This window comes from Fulmarus glacialis, unplaced genomic scaffold (genome assembly GCF_000690835.1).
Source record: "Fulmarus glacialis isolate BGI_N327 unplaced genomic scaffold, ASM69083v1 scaffold1830, whole genome shotgun sequence".
Taxonomy (NCBI): domain Eukaryota; kingdom Metazoa; phylum Chordata; class Aves; order Procellariiformes; family Procellariidae; genus Fulmarus; species Fulmarus glacialis.
This window is the reverse complement of record NW_009185603.1, coordinates 2,026-21,039: the sequence shown is the minus strand read 5'-3', so window position 1 is coordinate 21,039 and position 19,014 is coordinate 2,026. Positions and strand designations below refer to the sequence as shown.

At 42.1% G+C, this 19,014-nt stretch overlaps 1 protein-coding gene across 1 annotated transcript; it reads left to right on the top strand.

Annotated features, from left to right (window-relative positions):
- Positions 1-248: 248 nt before the first annotated feature.
- On the top strand, positions 249-18,138 carry SENP2 (SUMO1/sentrin/SMT3 specific peptidase 2). Its single transcript, XM_009576833.1, has 17 exons — positions 249-405; positions 2,053-2,186; positions 3,019-3,094; positions 3,632-3,710; positions 4,663-4,667; positions 5,838-5,977; positions 6,891-6,994; positions 8,863-8,960; positions 10,119-10,176; positions 11,886-11,949; positions 12,647-12,796; positions 14,152-14,283; positions 14,706-14,909; positions 15,037-15,116; positions 16,605-16,689; positions 17,400-17,495; positions 18,076-18,138. Exons 1-17 carry the CDS (start codon positions 249-251, stop codon positions 18,136-18,138), a joined length of 1,725 nt encoding a protein of 574 aa, XP_009575128.1.
- The last annotated feature ends 876 nt before the right edge of the window (positions 18,139-19,014 follow it).

The window sequence follows — 19,014 nt, the reverse complement described above, 5'->3', positions numbered from 1 at the left end:
CTTGAGGAAAGAGGGAAACTTTACATATTAACTTAAGCAATTTTCTGGTGATAGAAACGAACATAAAACATTAGGAAGCATTAATAGGATGAGAAAAAGAGGCCTAATATGCTTTAGGGGGATAATTAGCTCTCTGTGAGCGGTCCTTTGAGGGGTGAGGTGGGGGGTGTTCGTTGCTCAGCAGTGGCAGTTGGGGAGGCAGTGTCTGAGATGATCCCGGGGCGCTTGGAGGGGGAGACTTTTGGGATATGAAAACTAACTTTGGAAGTTTGGGCCCTGTGAAGGGAAGTCCGCCTGTTAGAAGCTTACCTGTGGTTGCAAAACACTGTTCTGTGTGTTCTTTCCTCAGCGTTCGGCTATCTGTGGAAGATCCTGACCAGGCTCGACGAAAAAAGCAAAAATCAGGTATTGCACGTTATGGAAGTATTTAATATGCCTGATTTTTCTTAGGTTTCATGTACCTTAGAAAACTCTGGCTTTTGTGCTTCAACGTTATTACTGAAACTGTGGCTTTTCGAGCCGTTCTTTCCTTGTGGCCATCTGTGTAGCCAGTGGCCTGAGGGTGTATCATAGGGCCTAGCCCTATATATGATGTTATCTGTGTTGACTGTGGCAGGGCACAATGCTTTTACTGCCAGCAGGAGATATCCCAGGTCTCTCTGGCGGTGAGCATGTCAGCAGAAAGAGTATTTTAAATCAAAGCTGTGTGCTCCCTCCTGTCTCTATTCGTGATGTACCTCTGTCAGTACAAAATACCGGCAGGTCTTACGAGAAATCACTCATATGAGTGAATATGAGAATCTGGGATATGAAGGAAGGTAACTTTCAACTGATGGCAGGCAGAGAAAAATGGTATTTCTGTGAGCTAGTGAGTTTGGTGGGGAAAAAAAAAAAGCTGAACTGAAAACAGAAGAGTCAGTTTAACCTAAATCTGAAAATTTTGGCATGTGCATTTTGAAAAGATAGAGGAAGGATGAGTAAAGAAGGATGGAGACGCAGCAGAGGCTAGGTGTAGGAGAGAAGTGCTGTCTTCGGTGAGGCTTTCTCTGATACCCCCTCCACAAAGTGTTTAAGGGTAAAATTATGCAGCTGCCTGTGGCCATGTTGGTGCCTCTGGATGCCAGCTGCATTGGTCGTGATTTGAGTTGGACATTTCCCCTTTTCTGTCTTTACTGATAAAGAGGGAGAAATGATGCTCTTTAGGCTGTACGATATTTCCTAGCACAAGTTCTACAGGGAGGTGTGGAGCTTCCTAGTTACTACTCGGCAAACAATGCAGCCCCTTATTTAATGGTAGGGGCTGCTGAACTGTTAGTGTGCTTTTCAAGCTTAAGAGCATAAAAAATTGAAAAATATGTCAAATTGGTATCTTGCTCCCCTATCCCTCCTCCTTTTAGCAACATGACCAACTCTTGGTAGGAACAATTCCCACATCTTAGTAAGTAGGCCAGATCTGCTTCTAAGAACGTGGTACCATCTATGCCCTTGTCTGCTAAAATGTCATTCCCTTATCTTCAAATAAATGCTGTTGTCTAGTATGATTTAATCTCCAACGCAGCCCTTTATTAGGCAGCCCCGGCTTGTTGGTGTTTGGAAATACTGTCTGAAGGCTTGCATGTCCCTGCTTCTTTAATACTGAAAAGAACAGGCTTGGGTAGCTTTGGTTTCTAGACCTCAGTGAACAGCTTCTCTCAACTAGACAAGAGTGACATGTAATAAACTGCAAGAGTGCATGCATGTGTGGAGGGGATGACGAGGATAAATTGCACCCTGTGCTGCTTCTCCGGAAACAGGGAACTTTCCCAAAAGCAGGGTGTTTTTGCAGATCCGGCTGGCAGACTCGCGGGTTAGTCTTCAAGCTCTGTTTCTGAAGGACTGTGCAGTGAGCCAACTAATACAAATATCACCACCAACTGCTGTTGGAAGAAGGGTGTGTAACTTGAAATGAGTTACGCTGCTTTAGGTGGGATTAAGGAGATGGGCTTTAATGCAAATAGAAGTCCTAATCCCCTTTTAAATCATGTTCTTATATGGCCTGTCTTTGTTTTTTAGATTACGCTGTCTCTGAGCACAAAGAGAAAGTTGAAGAAGTTTCTGCTGTGGTGAAGTTGCCAGCCAAGGCAACAAGTGAACGCCAGAAGGCTTCAGTCAGCAATGCCGCTCCAATCACAGAGTCTGCAGAAGAGGTTAGCAAGGATTTTGAAAGTAGGTAGAATCTGTGCGAGATGAAAGAGGAAGCGGCTCTCCCTTAATGCATCTTGAAGTTGGGCCTGGTCTGAGCCTGTACAGCAGTAGGTTCTTCTTTTGCATTTATAGCGGCTCTTGTGTGCTGGGTTTACCTTACTCAAGTTTGCGTACTCTGCTGTAGCACTTACAGCTGAGGAAGGAGTCTTCCAGATACTTTACAGTTGTTCAAATTCTTAGTTTTAGTGTGTTTGTAAACTGTTAATCTCTTTCTCAAGCTTCTAGTTAAGGAGTCAAAATACATTACAATACAAGAAAAACTGCATACTTCCTCTGGTTAAACCTCTTTGTGCTAGGTTTGTTATCCACCAGTCCAGGAGAGGATTCCTGTAGGACTTTGGCTCTGTAAAAATGAGTCATGAACTGCTTGATTCCGTAGTTTGGTTCAAAGGTGTAGTGTTATGTTTCTTATTGCCCCATAGGATAAGAGGAATAAGAAACCATCAATTATTCGTTCCAGAGAGAGTCATGAACTCTTATTTGTACAAAATATATTTTTCAAGGGCTAAGCTTTGGAATGTTTAGAAGCTGACTGAGGAGAACTCAGCGATAAGCTTGTATTGTTTTAATCAGTGAACATATGAGAGCCTGTATTAAAAAATTAAAGTGTACTTGTCAGAGATCCCGCAAAGATTTGCATTCTGCTACAATCTGAACCAACAAATCATGGTCCCCAAGTCATAATAGAGCTGACTAAATTTCAGGAAGTTTATGTTTGCTTGGATTCACATTCAGGTTATACTCACGTTGATACTTTTTTTGCTTTTATTTAAGACTTGGTCCACTTCTTCTGACCCTTCATCTAAAAGACCAACAGATTCTGTGCTAAAAATAGAAATGCTACAAATAGGTAAGGCTGACCTGAAGTTATTAACTCGTTTCTTTTTCACCCTGCCTTGTGTACTGTGCAACTCTACCTCTAGGCTTATGTACGGATTATTGCAGGCACAGTATCTATGGAGCATCTAGGAATAGCCGAGTGTAAACTCTCTTTCTTCCCTCCATCCTTGCATTGCTTCTGGATTGGGGCCAGGCGTTTATTTTGTCCTTTCAGTACAAGAGCTGCCTTGGATGCAGTCCTCCAGTTCTGATATGTCCGCTGTTAGCTTGCCGGAAGTAAATTGGTTTAAATACTAATTTTAGGTAGTAGATCCTGATAACCCTTTTTTATTTCAGGTTTAGGCTGGCAATACCTTGCGTGCATAACTTTCTGTCGTTGCCAATATGAAAAGCTGAAAATATCCTGAAGTAACATAACACAAATAATATTATGATATAAGAGAGAAAATGAAAATAATTTATCTTTAGTGAAGCTTTTTACTGTAAACTCATAAAACTCTTCAGTTTCCTTTTATAGTTACTGATGGCTTATGCTCTTCTCTCGTAGATAAAATGCCTTGCGGAACCAATACTTGTTTGAATAAGGAAACACTATCCCTTTCTCACAAGACAATTCCATGTCTGAGGTAAAAATCCTTCCATTTTCTTTGACTTCTTCTCTGAAAGGTTTGCTATCTTTCACTTTCATTCTTGGAACTTCCTCTGTGTTGCCCAACATTTGTATCTGTGTCCACATAATAATATTTTTCCAAGGTATTCTGGAGCTCCTCCAGGCTGCTATATGAAGGGAGGTCTCCAGCTGCTTTATTTTTTTCTTCCAACTGACTTTAAACTTTTTCTTTAAATCCAGGTACTTCATAGGCACAGGAGATTAGATAAAGATTAAAGGTCTGTGGTAGGAGGAAGTGTTGAACTTGAGAAGAGGCTGAGGCCAGGAATGCTTGTTAAAAGCTCCTAACTAGTTAATTTGACCGGTAAAAATAAGTTGTTGTTTTAAAAAGATAGAAACAAAAAAACCAACAACCTTCTCTCGAAAAAACCTCCATGATGTTTGGCATGAAATAGTTCCTGATTTGATAAAAGGACAAGCCTTTACATTGCATTTATTTTGAATTATTGTTTGGGGGATGCTGAGTCACTGTTTGTACACTTACTTCAGAGTCAGAAATAGCTGGAAGGAGGAGGGAATGGGTCATGATGTGATTTGATGCTACTGTGTCAAAATTGAATTGGTAGTCTTGTGTGTACCGCAGCTTGGAGGTGCTATGGTGACAAAGCTAGAGTCTAGTTGGAGCCAGTCAGCAGTGGCGTATCCCAGGGATCAGTACTGGGGCCAGCACTATTTAACATCTTCATTAATGACCTGGACGATGGGACAGAGCGTACCCTCAGCAAGCTCACAGGTGATACAAAACTGGGAAGAGTGGCTGATGCACCCGATTGCGTGTGCTGCCATCCAGAGGGACCTGGACAGGCTGGAGAATTGGACAGACTGGAGAACTGGGCAGAGAGTTTATGAAGTTTAGCAAGCAGAAATGCAAAGCCCTGCATGTGGGGAGGAACAACTCCAGGCAGTAGTACATGCTGGGCACTGACCAGCTGGAAAGAGCTCTGCAGAGGAGGTCCTGATGGACAGCAAGCTGACCATGAACCAGTGATACATCCTCGTGGCAAAGGCCAACAGCACCCTGGGCTGCGTTAGGAATAGCGTTGCCAGCTAGTCGAGGGAGGTCATCCTTCCTTTCTACTTAGGCCACCGTGGGGTGCTGTGTCCAGTGCTGGGCTCCCCCGCACAAGGAAGATGTGGACTTACTGGAGCGAGTCCAGCAAAGAGCCACGAAGATGGTGAAGGGGGTGAAGCGTCTTTCATAAGAGGAGAGGCTGAGAGAGCTGGGACTGTTCAGCCTGGAGAAGAGAAGGCTCAGAGGGTGTATAAACATCTGAAGGGAGGGAATGAAGAGGAGGGAGCCAAACTCTTCTCAGTGGTGCCCACTGACAGGACAAGAGGCAACGGGCACAAATTGAAAACCAGAAAATTCCATCTGAACATCAGGAAACACTTTTTTACTCTGAGGGTGGTCCGATACTGGCACAGGTTGCCTAGAGAGGTTGTGGAGTCTCCGTCCTTGAGATTTTGAAAACCCGACAAGACGCGATCCCGGGCAACCTGCTGTTGGTGACCCTGCTTGAGCAGGGGTTTGGACCAGATGATCTCCAGAGATTCTGCCAGAATGATTCTGTGAGGAAAGCAGCAGATGCACTTGGGTGCCAGCTTTTAGAAGAGCGGTGACCCTGCTTGAGCAGGGGTTTGGACCAGATGATCTCCAGAGATTCTGCCAGAATGATTCTGTGAGGAAAGCAGCAGATGCACTTGGGTGCCAGTGTGCTAGCCTTTAGAAGAGCTGAGGGTTGAATGGTATGAATAACGCGCCTGCGTGGTTCTGTAGTCTTCTGTATTGACTCAGGGCTTGGACTGCCATGGACATAACATGTGCCTCTGCGTGCAGTTGTGACGTGCAGATCAAACAACAGTGTACGTTCAAGGCAGTTGTTCCGATTTTCGCTTTTACTTCTTTGTACTTTCCCATTAGCCAGTTGAAGACAGCAGGTCTTCATCTGAAAGTCATAAACATCTCGTGTCTGTCTCCATCAATGTACATGCTTTACAAGATAGTTGGTGGTGGAGCTCGAATCAGGAGGTGCATATTTGAATGTTCTCTTGATACTATTTCTTTTGCCGTTGATGTTTTTAGCTAGGAATGGCAAACACCACATCAAACCTGCTCCAGACGGCATCTTAACACTGAGGCCACCCATTAAGGAGCGCACTGTGCCAGAATCCACGACTTCAGAAGCCAGCAAGATGGGGAGACTTTTCTGTGCTGCTGAAGAGGTAGGCTGGGTGAGAAAGGTGTTTTTTGAAATGAAACAACTTAGCAGTTACAACAAAACTGTATGTAAACGCTGAAGTGGCAGTTTGTAACAGCACCGTGGGTGTAGTTAATGAAGCTGAAGGAATGCTTCTGGAAAATCAGCGTATAGCATTTTATTTGCCTTTACATGCATCAAGTCTTGGAACAGAGCGGTGCTTTGTTGCCAAAAGATTGAATTTTAAACCATTTTCATGGAAATGGTGTACTGGGGGAGCACCAGTTTCACTTGTAAGTGGAGCTGTACTGCCTTGTCACTAAGTGTATATTTGTTGCCGAGTTATTTCACTGTTTTCTCCTTAACCTAGCTCAACTGTGATCTTTACGTAGCAACTTCAAAAGGATAATATTGGCAAAAAAACACTGAGTTGCTGATAATCCTTCCTTACAGGACTATCTGAGAGGTCTTTCCCTGTCCTTTCCTTGCAATATCTGAAGCAACTATTGGAAAATTCCTGATAAACCTAGCTTACATGGGAGAAGAACTTACACTGAAGTACTGGAGAAGCAGGCCATGGCAAGCTGTGGAGTATGATTAAGATACCCTGGGGACTCGTAGCACCCAATCATTATGTATATTGACAGGAAGGCATATTAGCCTGAATTATTATGCAAGAGGTGCAGACCACAGCTGAAGAGAAGAGGCCCCCATTTGAGGAAAGCTGCAGAAGGAATTTGGAGGTTTATAGTGGGACAGAAGTTCCTAGAGCAGGGCTAACACAAAATGAAGGTGTGGGAATTCCTGCTAAAGTAAACTTGAATAATGTGCCACTATTTTGGGAACAGCCTGTGCAGTCCGCACTATATTCAGATTAAAAACATTTGCTTCATATGCCGTGGTTCTAATCTGTTTGTTTTTTCCCTCCATTCTGCTAGGATGTTCAGCGAGGAGAAAAGGAGAAATACAAACAGCTCTTGGAACTGGTAAAGGAAAAATATCCTAGAAGCCGCCCTAATCCGCAGCCAACAAGCTTCCGCAAGTAATTATAGGAAAAATAACCATTAACTTTTTGGTGGTAACTTTGTAGCTGTTGTACATGGAAGTGGTGGGGAATTAATCTTTCCTACTCTCAGGGTTCTGGACAGCGTCCCAGGGCAGGTGTTGGGGCAAACGAATTTTTAGAAGACCGACACCCCCCTTCAGCTCCCTGCAAAGAAATGTGAAAATTCTCTGAATGTATATTCTAAAGGTGAAGATTCCTTTGTTGATATGGATGTGTTTCTCTTTCTGATACTCCTTTCTTGTCTCTGTGTTAAGAAAGGTAGTATCTAGTTCTAGTGCTGGCAGTGTAACTTCTAGTATAAAAATCCACAGCACTGGTTATTCTGTAGCACCATTAAAAAGAATTTATCTTCCTCTTGTTTGTAGTTGATGAGTTTTAGCTTGGTCAGGAATCCTGTTTTATCTGAGAATGTGAAACTTGAGGTAAACACAGGGAATGCCAGAATTTTCTCTATTCCTTTCCACCTCCCCCAGTCCTTCTCGCACAAATTATAGGAAGTTTTCTCTTTGCAGTATGCTAAGTTGACGAAATCCCACTCGTGTGTAAAATTTCAGTTCCTAAAGCAACCTGAGAGAGAACTTGTGTGTAATTCTCATTCATATATTACCAGTGATGAGTATATTTGATATCTTATAAATGTGTCAAGAGATTGCACAATGTTAATGATACAAGTAAAAAAAACCACAAAAATAACAGAAGCTGTTATCTTAGTGGAATAATTACATTTCAAAGCTGTGCAGAAGGGGCCTAATTCTTGTAAAAATAGTGATGCCAAGATGGTGCTGAAATTCCAGCGTGCCTTTCTACACAGTAAGACGGTAGAAAATGCCATGCTTTCTTGCAGTTTCCTTTAAATGCTGTGAAACATGGGTTGTTACCAAGGCTTAGAAAAATCCCAATCTCCGCTCAGTGGTTCACAGCTAGAAAACATGTAAACACACGACTTCAGAACAGCGTATCATGTTTAAACATTCTGGTGCATGAAAATGATATGGAAAACAGTATCTCATGTGATTTTAGGTGCACTGGCAATAGCATTTTAGGGTGGGTCAAGACTCTGCTTTTGGCATCTAATCTCCCAGTCATTGATTATTGTGGTTTGGCTCATATCTCAGAGCAGACCTGGAGCATGTGAAACGGATTTCTTTCAGATGAAGCTAAACCAGAGAGTGTTCCTGTGGAATGTGTCTAATGCACTCCAACTGCTAGTGAGCATGTTGTCCCTGAGGTCAGAGTAGAGCAGGTCTGAAGTAAAATGTCCCAGAAGAATGTATGTTGTGGACATTGCCTTCTCAGTGTCAGCATAATCTTTAATAAATAGATTGAAAAGAATTGGTCAAGGATGGTTGTAACGAATGCTGTCTTGTCCCATAAAATAAAGTTGTCTCCTCAAATTAATCCAGATATTTGTCGGATGTGCAAAGAATACTTTTTCTTTTTAAAGAAAAACTTAAAAAGCCACTGATTTGCTGGTGAAAAGGTAAAGGAATCAAATTTCATGATTGATTAGTCTCTCTTGAAATTCTGGAGACAGAAAATTTGACTCCTGTTTCTTCAGTATGCCCGAGTTGAAAGTACCAAGCTTCTGAATGTAAACTGCCTCCTCGTGGAAATGCCCTTTGCATTTTGTCATGAAACCAGTGCAGGAGACAGGATGTTTCCGTCGAGGGATTAAACAGCCTAACTTTACTTTACGTATGTCTATTGCTTTAACTGTGGCTTCCAACGTAGACCGTTGTGTACGAATAAACTGGATCTTTTCTAGTGAATTGATACGCACTGATAACAGATGCCATATGTATAAAAATTGTGATTCTTCTCTGTTGTTTTTTGCTGCACCAAAGCGTTCAAGCCTACTCCAAGGAACCAGTGATGACTGTGAGTCACCTGGAAGAACAAAAATGTGGAGGAGATGTCTATCCATGTATGACACTAAGGACGAGTGAGTATCCCCATGATTCACATCTGTTCCACTTTGTAGGTAGACTTCAAATCAAATTAGGGCGTTTTCTTAAGTCTCGAAGGTATAGATTATGCTAAAAAGATTTGTCAGTGCTAGTGTATCATTAATCTGTGTCTATTTATAAGGAAATCTAAATCAGTCAGCGTGTTTATGCTAGGATAGCTTATATCAGCTCTTAGAATGAAATTAGTTGTCTCTGGAAAGAAAGGGGGGGAAAAAAAGAGGGGGGGAACACCCCCTCCAAACCATAGCTAGTTATTGGCTAAAATGGCTTTGTAAGGTTGTTGTTGAAGTGAAAAGGTTTGTTTAAAATCATACTTGAGAGAGAGTGATGTTTGTAGCTGCAGATGTAACTGCACTATACAGGAGAATTTCGTAGTATCTGGCTGTTTGTACTAGTGGAGGGTGATACGTTACTGTGCACCCTTAGATGCTCGTTACTTAATTCAGAGTTGCAGTTGTGTGTTACTCTTTAATCCCTTTTTAATGCTATACATGACTATTTCTATGATAGCAGAGCTTCAAAACCAAGTAAACTAATATACAGTACCACTGTTTATATCAAGTTAGCTTCTTTTGTAGATCATCTTTAGCGAGTTGAAGATACGTAACTTCTGCAGATTGGGCTAGTTAAACTGGTTTGCTGACAAGCTATTTTCTTTTGTACCAGCAGTGTGTTATAATACCACGTGTTTGTGTGTATACATTTAATATTGTCCCCGTCTTTTTTTCCCCTGTTCATTACTTAAATAATTTTTCATCAATACTTCTTTTTACATATCTGTGGCTTTATTACGCAATCATATGGGGTTTAAATTATTTCTGAGCAGGTGCTAGAATTTGGGGAAAGCTTGTTTTGTCGTGGAAAATGACAAGCTATTCTTCTGAGCCTGGAGGAGCATCTGTTTTTGCAAAAATCACTCGTGTAGTCGTGTGCAATCTAGGATTTAAAACTTTATAAATTCCCTGCTTCAGCTCTCATACACTCACATATGATATTCGAAGTTCAAACTGTTTGCCAGAGTTCGAACTTCCTAACCGTACAGTGTATTTATCACCCAGAAACCGAGAGCTACGTACATCTGATGGTTATTGAAAGTTGACTTCTTGTTTTCATATGGCTCCTTTTCTGTGCAGGTATCAAACGGGCAGATGTCTGCAGCCCACAGTGGTCTCAGAGAAGTGATATGATCAGGTAGAGTCTCTTTTAATCGCGGTTCTTGTTTCTTTTGGCTCTGTGTGCATGTCTCTTTCAGCCTCCAATAGTGTCCAGAAGAAGACACATCATATTTATTGTCTCAGTGCTGTGGAAGAGGAGTAGCTAGCTTGTGGCTCTGAAATTACTCGCAAGCCAGTTGCATCTCAAGCACAGCTCCCTTTGCTAGAGCCATGCTGTGTGACAAACAGGGTTGTGCTGGTGTGGTGTTTGCTGGGTCCTCTGCTGTGGGAAGAAAGCCAGTGAGGGTTGAGAGTGGTGGCCGTACCAAGTCGCCCTTGGATTTGCATAATCCATTTTTGCTTGTGAGTGTCTTTCTGCCAAACCATCAATGAGCTGACATATCATTTCTTTCACTTTGCAACTAGGATCCTAAGCATAAGGATTAGAGAGCTTGTAAAGCCTGGTGGGACTGAGGCAGTTTTTGTGACTTGCAGGATGCCTTGGGTGAGACCAAAAAGGAAGCATGCAGTTGGGTTGTCTGCCTGTTTGAGAGGCCAGTGGACTTGTTTGTATTGGCTGTCTGAGCTGTCAGGACTGTGAGTTCAGATGGCTTTGTGTTGTTGAGGGAAATGGGGTTTTGGTTGCAGTAAGTGCAGCTACAGGGAGAGATTTTGTGTGGCTGTCTGATGCATGCATCTTTCTGCAGTGACCTTCCCTTACATGAGAGAGGAGAAAGCACAGATGGGAGCAGAGAGAGATTCAGTTGTGGTGGTCCTGGTTTTTAGCTAATTCTATCCCTATTCTTCTCCTTGCTTTAAACACTAGCGCTATTTTTAGCTGTACAGCACTGTTCCTGTGCTTAAATTGTCACCGGCTTGCCTAAGCTCGAGGGGAGAGAAGGAAATAAAATAACTGATAGAGTATGATGGGTTCAAGTAAAAGGAACGCTTTCTTGCCTTTTTTTGCAGATTTAGCTACTAACTGAAGTCATTCGACAAGACTTGTGATACCTACTCTTCCCATGCTGGACTGAAAGCCTTTAAAGCACAATGAGTGTAGGAAACCATGAGAGTCTCTTGTAGGTCTCCCTCCTGAAAAAGGGGATCTTTGACAATGCAAATTCTTGTTTTTGAAGAAGGGACATATATATGGACAACTTTAATGTCTGTGTATTTGTTTGCTCTTCAGAGTCTGTGTGGTTTTAATGATAATCCTCTCCAAATGGGGATAGTCACTCTCTTGACTAGCCTATAGAAGGCAAGTAAACATCCTGTAGCTGTCCCATTTTTAATTCAATGTGCTGGTCTTAGTTTCCATAAGCTAACTATATTTGGATGCAAGTATAGTTGCAGATGCTCGTGTTATACCTTGCAGTATAACACCTAGCATGCAGTATTTATCACCAATAGATCACAAAGCACTTGACAGAAGAAGTGCTGGTTGCTTCCCTGCTTTCCAAATAATGAAACTGATAAAGAGAAACAAAAGGAGTCTTGCACATGTAGATGGAAGAAAGTTTGCAAAGCTCCCAGCTCTTCATTTTCTCCCAGTCTTGCTGCTACGAAAGAATGGTGCTGGAAGCTGAGACGATGTTGTCACATGTTCATGTGTGCAACTGAGGCTGTAGTGAGAATCAGCCTTGAAAACGCATTTCTTACCCAGAAGGTGAATTCTTGAGAATTACATGGGACAGTACGGATATACAGCTCACTTCTCTCTCTCTTTCTCTCTCCCTCTCCTCACAGGTACTACACACCAGCAGAAAAGTCTCATGAACAGGGAAGGCCGGTGAAACAAGCCATTGCAGGGGTAAGCTTGCGTTACTCATTATTTCACTCGTTAGGAAAATAAGCTGTTTGTGATCAGAAGGTTTTGCACTCTTCACTTAAAAACATTACTTACACAACATGTGTGTCCCTGTTGTGGAAAGCGGGAGCATTATTTGATGAGTAGTGCTATCACAGAGGGTTTCCCGCTGCCATTAATTTTGTTTCTGGACTATTATGAGCACACTACACTATACTATTTTTATTCTTCCCCTTTAATATGTTGGGTATAGCTTCAAAATCTTTAGTGCACAGACTTAGTTGACCTGCAAAGCCAGACTGCGGTATCTTTAGTCTTGTCTTGTTTTGTGAGATAGGAAGTACATCTCTTTGACTTTCATCTCTGGTCAGGATTGAGTTAAAAAATAAAATTTTAATCATGGAAATCAGAAATATTAATCTCAATCTCAACTTGATACCTACATGTGGAGGCTTAGTTGGGGTTCTTAATGCTAGTCCAAGCCAAACTAACTTTCTGCCTCTCTTGCCTCCAGTTGGTTTTGAGTGCAGCACTACGTGGGTGCACAGTTCGAATGCAGTCATCAGTAAAAAGTAACTTTGCTGGGTGAATGTCTGTACAAAAACCCTTCCAGTTTTATACGTGAGCAAGATTTTCTGAACTATCCCCTAGCAAACAAATCTGTGCTTGCTTGCTAGTTTAATGTCCTTTTGTCTAACAGAGACGGTATGGAGCTGAAATCTCAGAAGAGGTGTTATTCCAATTACATCTGGCACCTGTTCGGTCCAGAAAGTCATCTGCCCTTGATGTGGAAGAAAAGAAATTCCCAAGCTCAGAAAAAACAGTAGAACACTTTTCTCCGCTCACAGAGGTACCGTAGCTGACAGTCTGTTAGACAAAACAGAAGGCTGTGAAACAGCTGCAAGGAACTCCATTTATTATAGGTGGTTCTTAAGGCTTTTTGAAATCTTAAAAACTTGCATTTAACCTGCAGCTGTGCCTTGACACAGTGCAAGGGTCAGCAGTAAAGCTGGTTTTAAGGATTTAATATGATCCACACACTCCTTCAGTTGTGCTAACCTAAGGGTTTGTGGGGCTTCTGCTACCAGGACAAAAATTAGTCCAGGTTTAACAACAGTATTCCAGAGCAGTGCTAACCTGATTCATACAGTTATATTGGCTCTGCCTCTTAGCCTGTCCTACTGTGGTGATAGAATCTGAAAAATAAGCTTTTGCCGATCCACGGTGTTGCATTGCTTGTGCGGGACCTGAGCATCTTGTGTACGTCCTCAGGATCTCGCAGAGTCACGTATGTGCACTGGGCATGGTTGCACTGCATGTAACAATGGTCACAGGAGTTAACTTAGCTACACTATTCAACAGGGAGTGGGAGTTCAGGTTCCCCTACTTGTATGAATTTTGGCTGCTTTTGTTCTTCGGAGTTGCAGTCATGCTGATCTAATTGAGCACCTCCTTTTTTGCCCATTGAGGATTGACTTGGAAAGGGCTAGCAAATCCAGAGTTTACAAAGTCTGCAGTGTGATGCTCAGTAGAAGGAAAACCAGGTGTTTTTCTCATTTTGCTGGCCCAGATTCAACCAAGAAGGAGATATTATTGCAGATCAGAGTATTTTATACCTAGTGGTTTATTTGCATTCCTTAAGCAGACTTAGATGGAAACATCCATATTACAAGCAGTTGCAAGCACAGTCTGGACTCTTGATTGCCTGACTCCAGTTTAGCTGCCTCAGTTTCCCCCTTTGCTGCTACTTCAGTTCCCGCTGTTACTTCAGTTCCCTTTGAAAAGACCCCCGCCTTCAAGTTCTTTCAGGCTCCTGACTTAGCTGCCTTGGTATGGAGAACGCCTGCTGTGGGTTGGCTTAAACCTCAGTATTGCGAGGGCTGCACCATCATGTGGGAGAGGTGTTTGCTGTACTTCTGTTCAGTTTTCAGCTGCTTTAGTGTGTTTCCTAGTCCACGTGTGTTATATCAGCTTCCTTTCTGAAAACACATTGAAGCAAACCTGGGCTTTAAAGTTCAAAGTTAGGATGCTGAAACAAACAAACAAACAAGTGCTACTGCTAACTTAGCAAAAAACTGGCAAAGCCAGTTGCTCTTGTCACCGGAGCTTAATTTACAGGCCTTGTTTCAGTTGAAAGCTGCCCACAGGTTAGCATGCTCAATACGCTGTTTCACAAATCCTTCCCCATTTAATTGTTCGTTTCAGGCCATGGAGAGAGAGGTCATTGCTGCATTTGGCAAAGGTGAGCCGGATGAGATCATGAGCAGTGCCTTCAAACTAAAGGTCACTCGTGAGGACATCCAAACGCTAAGGAACCTTCGCTGGCTAAATGATGAGGTAAAACTAGCTGCAGTACAGTGATATTCTAATTCAGCATTTATTTAAAAATAGCCCTTCACTGTGTACAGAAGTCTTTTCAAAGTTACTTGATGACCTCCACTGCAGAGCCTAGAAGTATCTGTACAGTTCTTATTTTAGGTACTTAAGGGTCTAGTGTTTCTGGAAGTTCCTTTACTTCTTGAATTATGCAGCTTCCAGGAGTTAGTCTAGGTTATTGGAGTGGGTGGCAGGTGTTTTTATCAAACTGCAGAAGTAACCAAGTGCAAAATTCTCAGAACAAAAGCTGACAGCTGAGGCTGGAGTTCTCTCAGCTGCATACTTAAGGGTGGCCAGCATAGACATGTTGCTGTATTTTTCATTTGGTAAGCTTTTCATTTGGTGTCTTATTTTACATCTCAAGCTTACTCTTTGTGGTACAGGTCATTAATTTCTACATGAGTCTTCTGGTGGAGAGAAATAAGAAGGAAGGATATCCAGCAGTCCATGCTTTTAGTACTTTCTTTTATCCCAAACTAATTTCTGGGGGGTACAAAGCAGTAAGAAGATGGACCAGAGGTGTGGATCTCTTCAAGCAGGACCTCATCTTAGTGCCCATTCACTTGAGAGTGCACTGGGCACTAGTGGTGAGTCAAACTGGCTTTTTATTTAGAATTGGATGGAGAGGAAAAAAAGGCAAGGAAAGTCATTTAGGTTTTGTTGTGTGTGCAGCACAAGGTTGTGCTTTGTCTAACAGTCACCTTTTAATAACAGGTCATAGATGTCAGAAAGACTACCGTCAAATACTTTGACTCAATGGGACAAAAAGGGGACAAGATTTGTGAAGCTTTGTTGTAAGTAACTGCTCAGTCACTGCTTTTATGTTGTGAATTATGAGAAGGTTTTTGGATTTTGTCCCTGTAACACGATGGCAAGTTTTCTCATTTCTTGTAGATAACAAAACAGAAATCTTTGATTCACTTGCTGCGAGTTGTGTGACATTGACTACTTATCTAGTCTCACGTCATCCCCTCCACCCAGGGTCTTGGATGCCTGGATTCTGCCACCTTCCCACTATATGCACAGACAAAGCATTACTGTCAAATACCTGACAGCCCCGTGGCACACGTGTACGGACTTTGTTAGTAATCAATAAAACCGGGCTATTGACGAGAGGGAAGAATTTCAGGAAAGTGTTTCGAAATACCAACCTGACTGTAAAAGGATTACAGTCTTCCAAGAGCTCTTTAACTCCCCCTTCTTTAAGAACTTTCAGATTGCAACTCAGTAATGTTGGTGTCCTAGGGTATATACACTCCTATTTGTGATCAGCTACACATACACTTTTATTCCTTAGCTCTTTTATCCTTTTCTTGTATTGAGACCTTTTTTTCCCCGGACTTGTAATGTTCATCCTTTCTACTGTAGTGAGCTATGTAACGTGCTTCTCCTCAGTTTGTCTATACCTCTTTTATTCTGTTCAGTGTTTTAAACAAAGGCACCGTGTTTCCCTCCAGCTTACCGCAGCAGGCTACCCTCGTGTCCTTACTGTGTGTTATTTGTATTTCTGACATTCTCATTCAAGACAGATGTCTTGTAGCAAGCTTTTCCAGATGTATCAGTTGGCCTGACATACATCTCAAATGTAACGGGTACAGTTTTTCATGTTGTGCAAGCCAGCATCCTTAGATGTCTTTGCCATTGATGCAGAAGTAGTAAAAACCCTTAATCCAACAGCTTTGTAGACCAAGAGCAGGAGAGCAGAGACAAACCAAGTGTTGTTTTAGTGCTCTTCTGAACAGTTAGCAGCAGGTGCCTGGGAAAGGGTATAACAGATCTGCATTGAATAATTTTTTCCTCAAGAGTATTCTTCCAGCAACTGGTGGCCTGGGAACTTACTCAGCCAGAGGTATTAGCCCAAAAGCTTTTGTATTTGTTCTTCCAGAGGTGCACCCAGCATGTGGGATTAAGGCACATGGTGGAATTACGGCATTATGGTTCCTTGCTTGATTTTTCTGTTCCTCCTCTGATAACATGTGATTTGGGGTTTTTTGACCTCTACTGAGCAATGAGATTACGCTTTTGCGTGGAAGTCTATGCTGGAACTGTTGGTCTCATTCCTGACCAGTTGGTCTCATTCCTGACCATTAGCTCGCAGCCTCTCACTGTGTTTGTAAATTTAAGATTTGGATTTTTCCTCCAAATGCCTTAAATCAGCTGCTCTGAGGATCCTCTGACATTTGACTATCCTGCCATTCATCTTCCTGTGATCTTTCTGCAGCTCTTTCTTTGTTGGCCTAAATTACGGAGATGAAGACTGATTTTGTTTTGTTTTTAAACAGCCAATACCTGCAAGAAGAAAGCCGGGAAAAAAGGAATCTGGAGCTGACTTTTTCAGAGTGGACTCTTCACAGCATGGAGTCACATGTATGTGAGCACTACTTGGATTTGAAATGTGAACTATAACTCCTCGTCACAAAGGTCTTAACACTTTCTAATAAGTCCAAGCCTTTAGAGAACAGACATAAGCATCTTGTGTTCTTACAGTACCATGTCAGGCTGCAAGTGGACCAGGAAACCATGCTGGGGTGAAATCTTTAAGCAGTGCCTCTCCTTGCTGGCTGAATACTTTCTTTTTTTTTTAGTTAGTCTGACACATTAAGGTGAATCTGGCTTTGCCCCCATTTCGCAAGTCAAATTTAAAAATTTGTTTAGCTGTCAGAGAAATTATTTCACTCTTGTTTGGAGCACAGATTTGGAGCACAGATCCTGGCATGTGACAAAGTAAAGGGTTGAGCTGATGTTTCTCAACAAGTTAATAGTAAAAAGCAGTATCTGAAGACTCGATTTAAGAAACACGACACTGTGCAAACCTCAAGACACCTTGCAGGGAGGCAGGCTGCTATCCCTTATCAGCCTGCCAAGAATTTGGATTGTAACATCCAAGTAAAGGAAGCAGAGGGGAGGGGTGATGTGCAGTTAATTGGGTCTATTCCTTGCGTTCAGGAGTAGTAAATGGATTATGCAAGCAGGTTCCTGAGTGTCTGGTTAGTGTATTGTTGGTATGGGTAATGTGTCCTACTTCCAAATTGCTTTTAAGATAGAAGAAAATTCTCCATCTTCTTTGCATTCATTAGGAAATCCCTCAGCAATTGAATGGAAGCGACTGCGGGGTTTTTATGTGCAAATATGCAGATTATATCTCCAGAGACAAACCGATAACCTTTACACAGGTGAGTGAAGGTTATAAACAGCTCCAGACTTTTCCGCACAGATATAAGAGCCAGGGAAGTTAGGCAGCAGCTGTTAATTGTATCTGGGGCAGAAGCTGAGGTTTTGTACCTCCCTCCGTTTTTGGTGCATGGTTGCTGGGCTTGGAACTTCAAAGTGGCCTCAGCAGGGCAGAGCTGTATTCTCCGTCCTTACGTCTGGTATCTGCTTCCTAGTTGAATCCGTGAGATTCCTCTTGGGCAAGATACTGCAGCCAGTGGGTTTGTGATATCTGGCCTTTGTATCTTTTGGAGAAATGGGTTTTACCCTTTGACCAGTTAAGACACTGGTTATTTTCCAGCGCAGTGGTCTTTTATTAAAGTGCTTGTAAGCTGTTGTGTAGTCAAGTAAATCTGGTTTTGTTGGGTTGTCATGTCACCCTCTTAGGAGCTGTGTGGGTGAAACCCATGTTGTACCCAAATGGCAAGTGTTGACAGTTCTGAAAAGGAACTTCATATTAAAGAATTAACTGGGTGTTTATGTGTATTTTCTGCCTCTTTCTGCCGTGACTTTGTATTTACTGGATTTTTCTTTTCTTTTCAGAATCACATGCCTTACTTCCGCAAGAAGATGGTGTGGGAAATAATCCATCAGCAGCTGCTGTGAGACGTGCACTATTAGAATAACACTGTGATCACCTTGGGGTGACTAACTCTTATTTTAGTTACTTTTCTAATACCTTATTTGAAAAGGCAGCAGGCACACAGATTTTCCTCTTTAGGCTATGAAGTAGCGGTTAAGTTTTTTGTTTTCCCGATTTTTGGAGACAGTAACTCTCTTTGAAATTAGCTAATGCCCCTTAAGTGCAAGCCAGAAAGATTGCTGTGACCTCGCCAAGGGAACGGTTAAGAAGAAATGCTGTGAACCTCCATCGTTGAGATGGATGCTCATGCCTCACAGCACTTGTGGCCACGTTATGGACAAATGGGACTCTCATCTGTGGTGATGGTAACAGTTGTGTCAGCTGAACTTATCTTCCCAAGGACAATGTGCTTAGCTACTGTTTCCTCAAGGAGAGTTTTCTTCTGTTTCTGGAATATCTACAATCTACTTGATTCCTAAAACTGGATTTGTGATGACCATAGAAAGAAAGCATTTACCATCTTTTGATTTGTAACAAATCCATAGTGAAGCCCCTGTAGTTGGGATTGGTTTGTTGTTCGTTTGTTTATTTGTTTGTTTTTCTGTCTCCAGGGAGTTATCTAATGTGAAAAGAGAAGTATTTATTTCTTTTTATTAAAATAAATATGTAACTTATATAAAGAGCCTTACTGGAATGAAACTCCACCTGGTAATGAAATAGTGATTTGTTTTTTTTTAATTGAAAAAAAAGCTTGTTCTATCAATGTGGTTTTTAGCTCACTTACAATCTATGAGGAAGAAGACTCTAGCCAGGATGAGTATCAGAGCACGAAAGCCTCTAAGCGATTGTCACAAAATCCTGAAGGGGCGATCGGGATGTCGTTCAGCAGCGAGAGGAGT

Excerpts from the sequence above, each read along its gene's own strand:
- SENP2 (XM_009576833.1), top strand. The coding sequence starts at position 249 with ATGAAAACTAACTTTGGAAGTTTGGGCCCTGTGAAGGGAAGTCCGCCT. Across the intron at positions 12,797-14,151 it reads ACTTTTCTCCGCTCACAGAG|GCCATGGAGAGAGAGGTCAT; the intron begins GTACCGTAGCTG and ends TGTTCGTTTCAG. Across the intron at positions 14,284-14,705 it reads TTCGCTGGCTAAATGATGAG|GTCATTAATTTCTACATGAG; the intron begins GTAAAACTAGCT and ends TTTGTGGTACAG.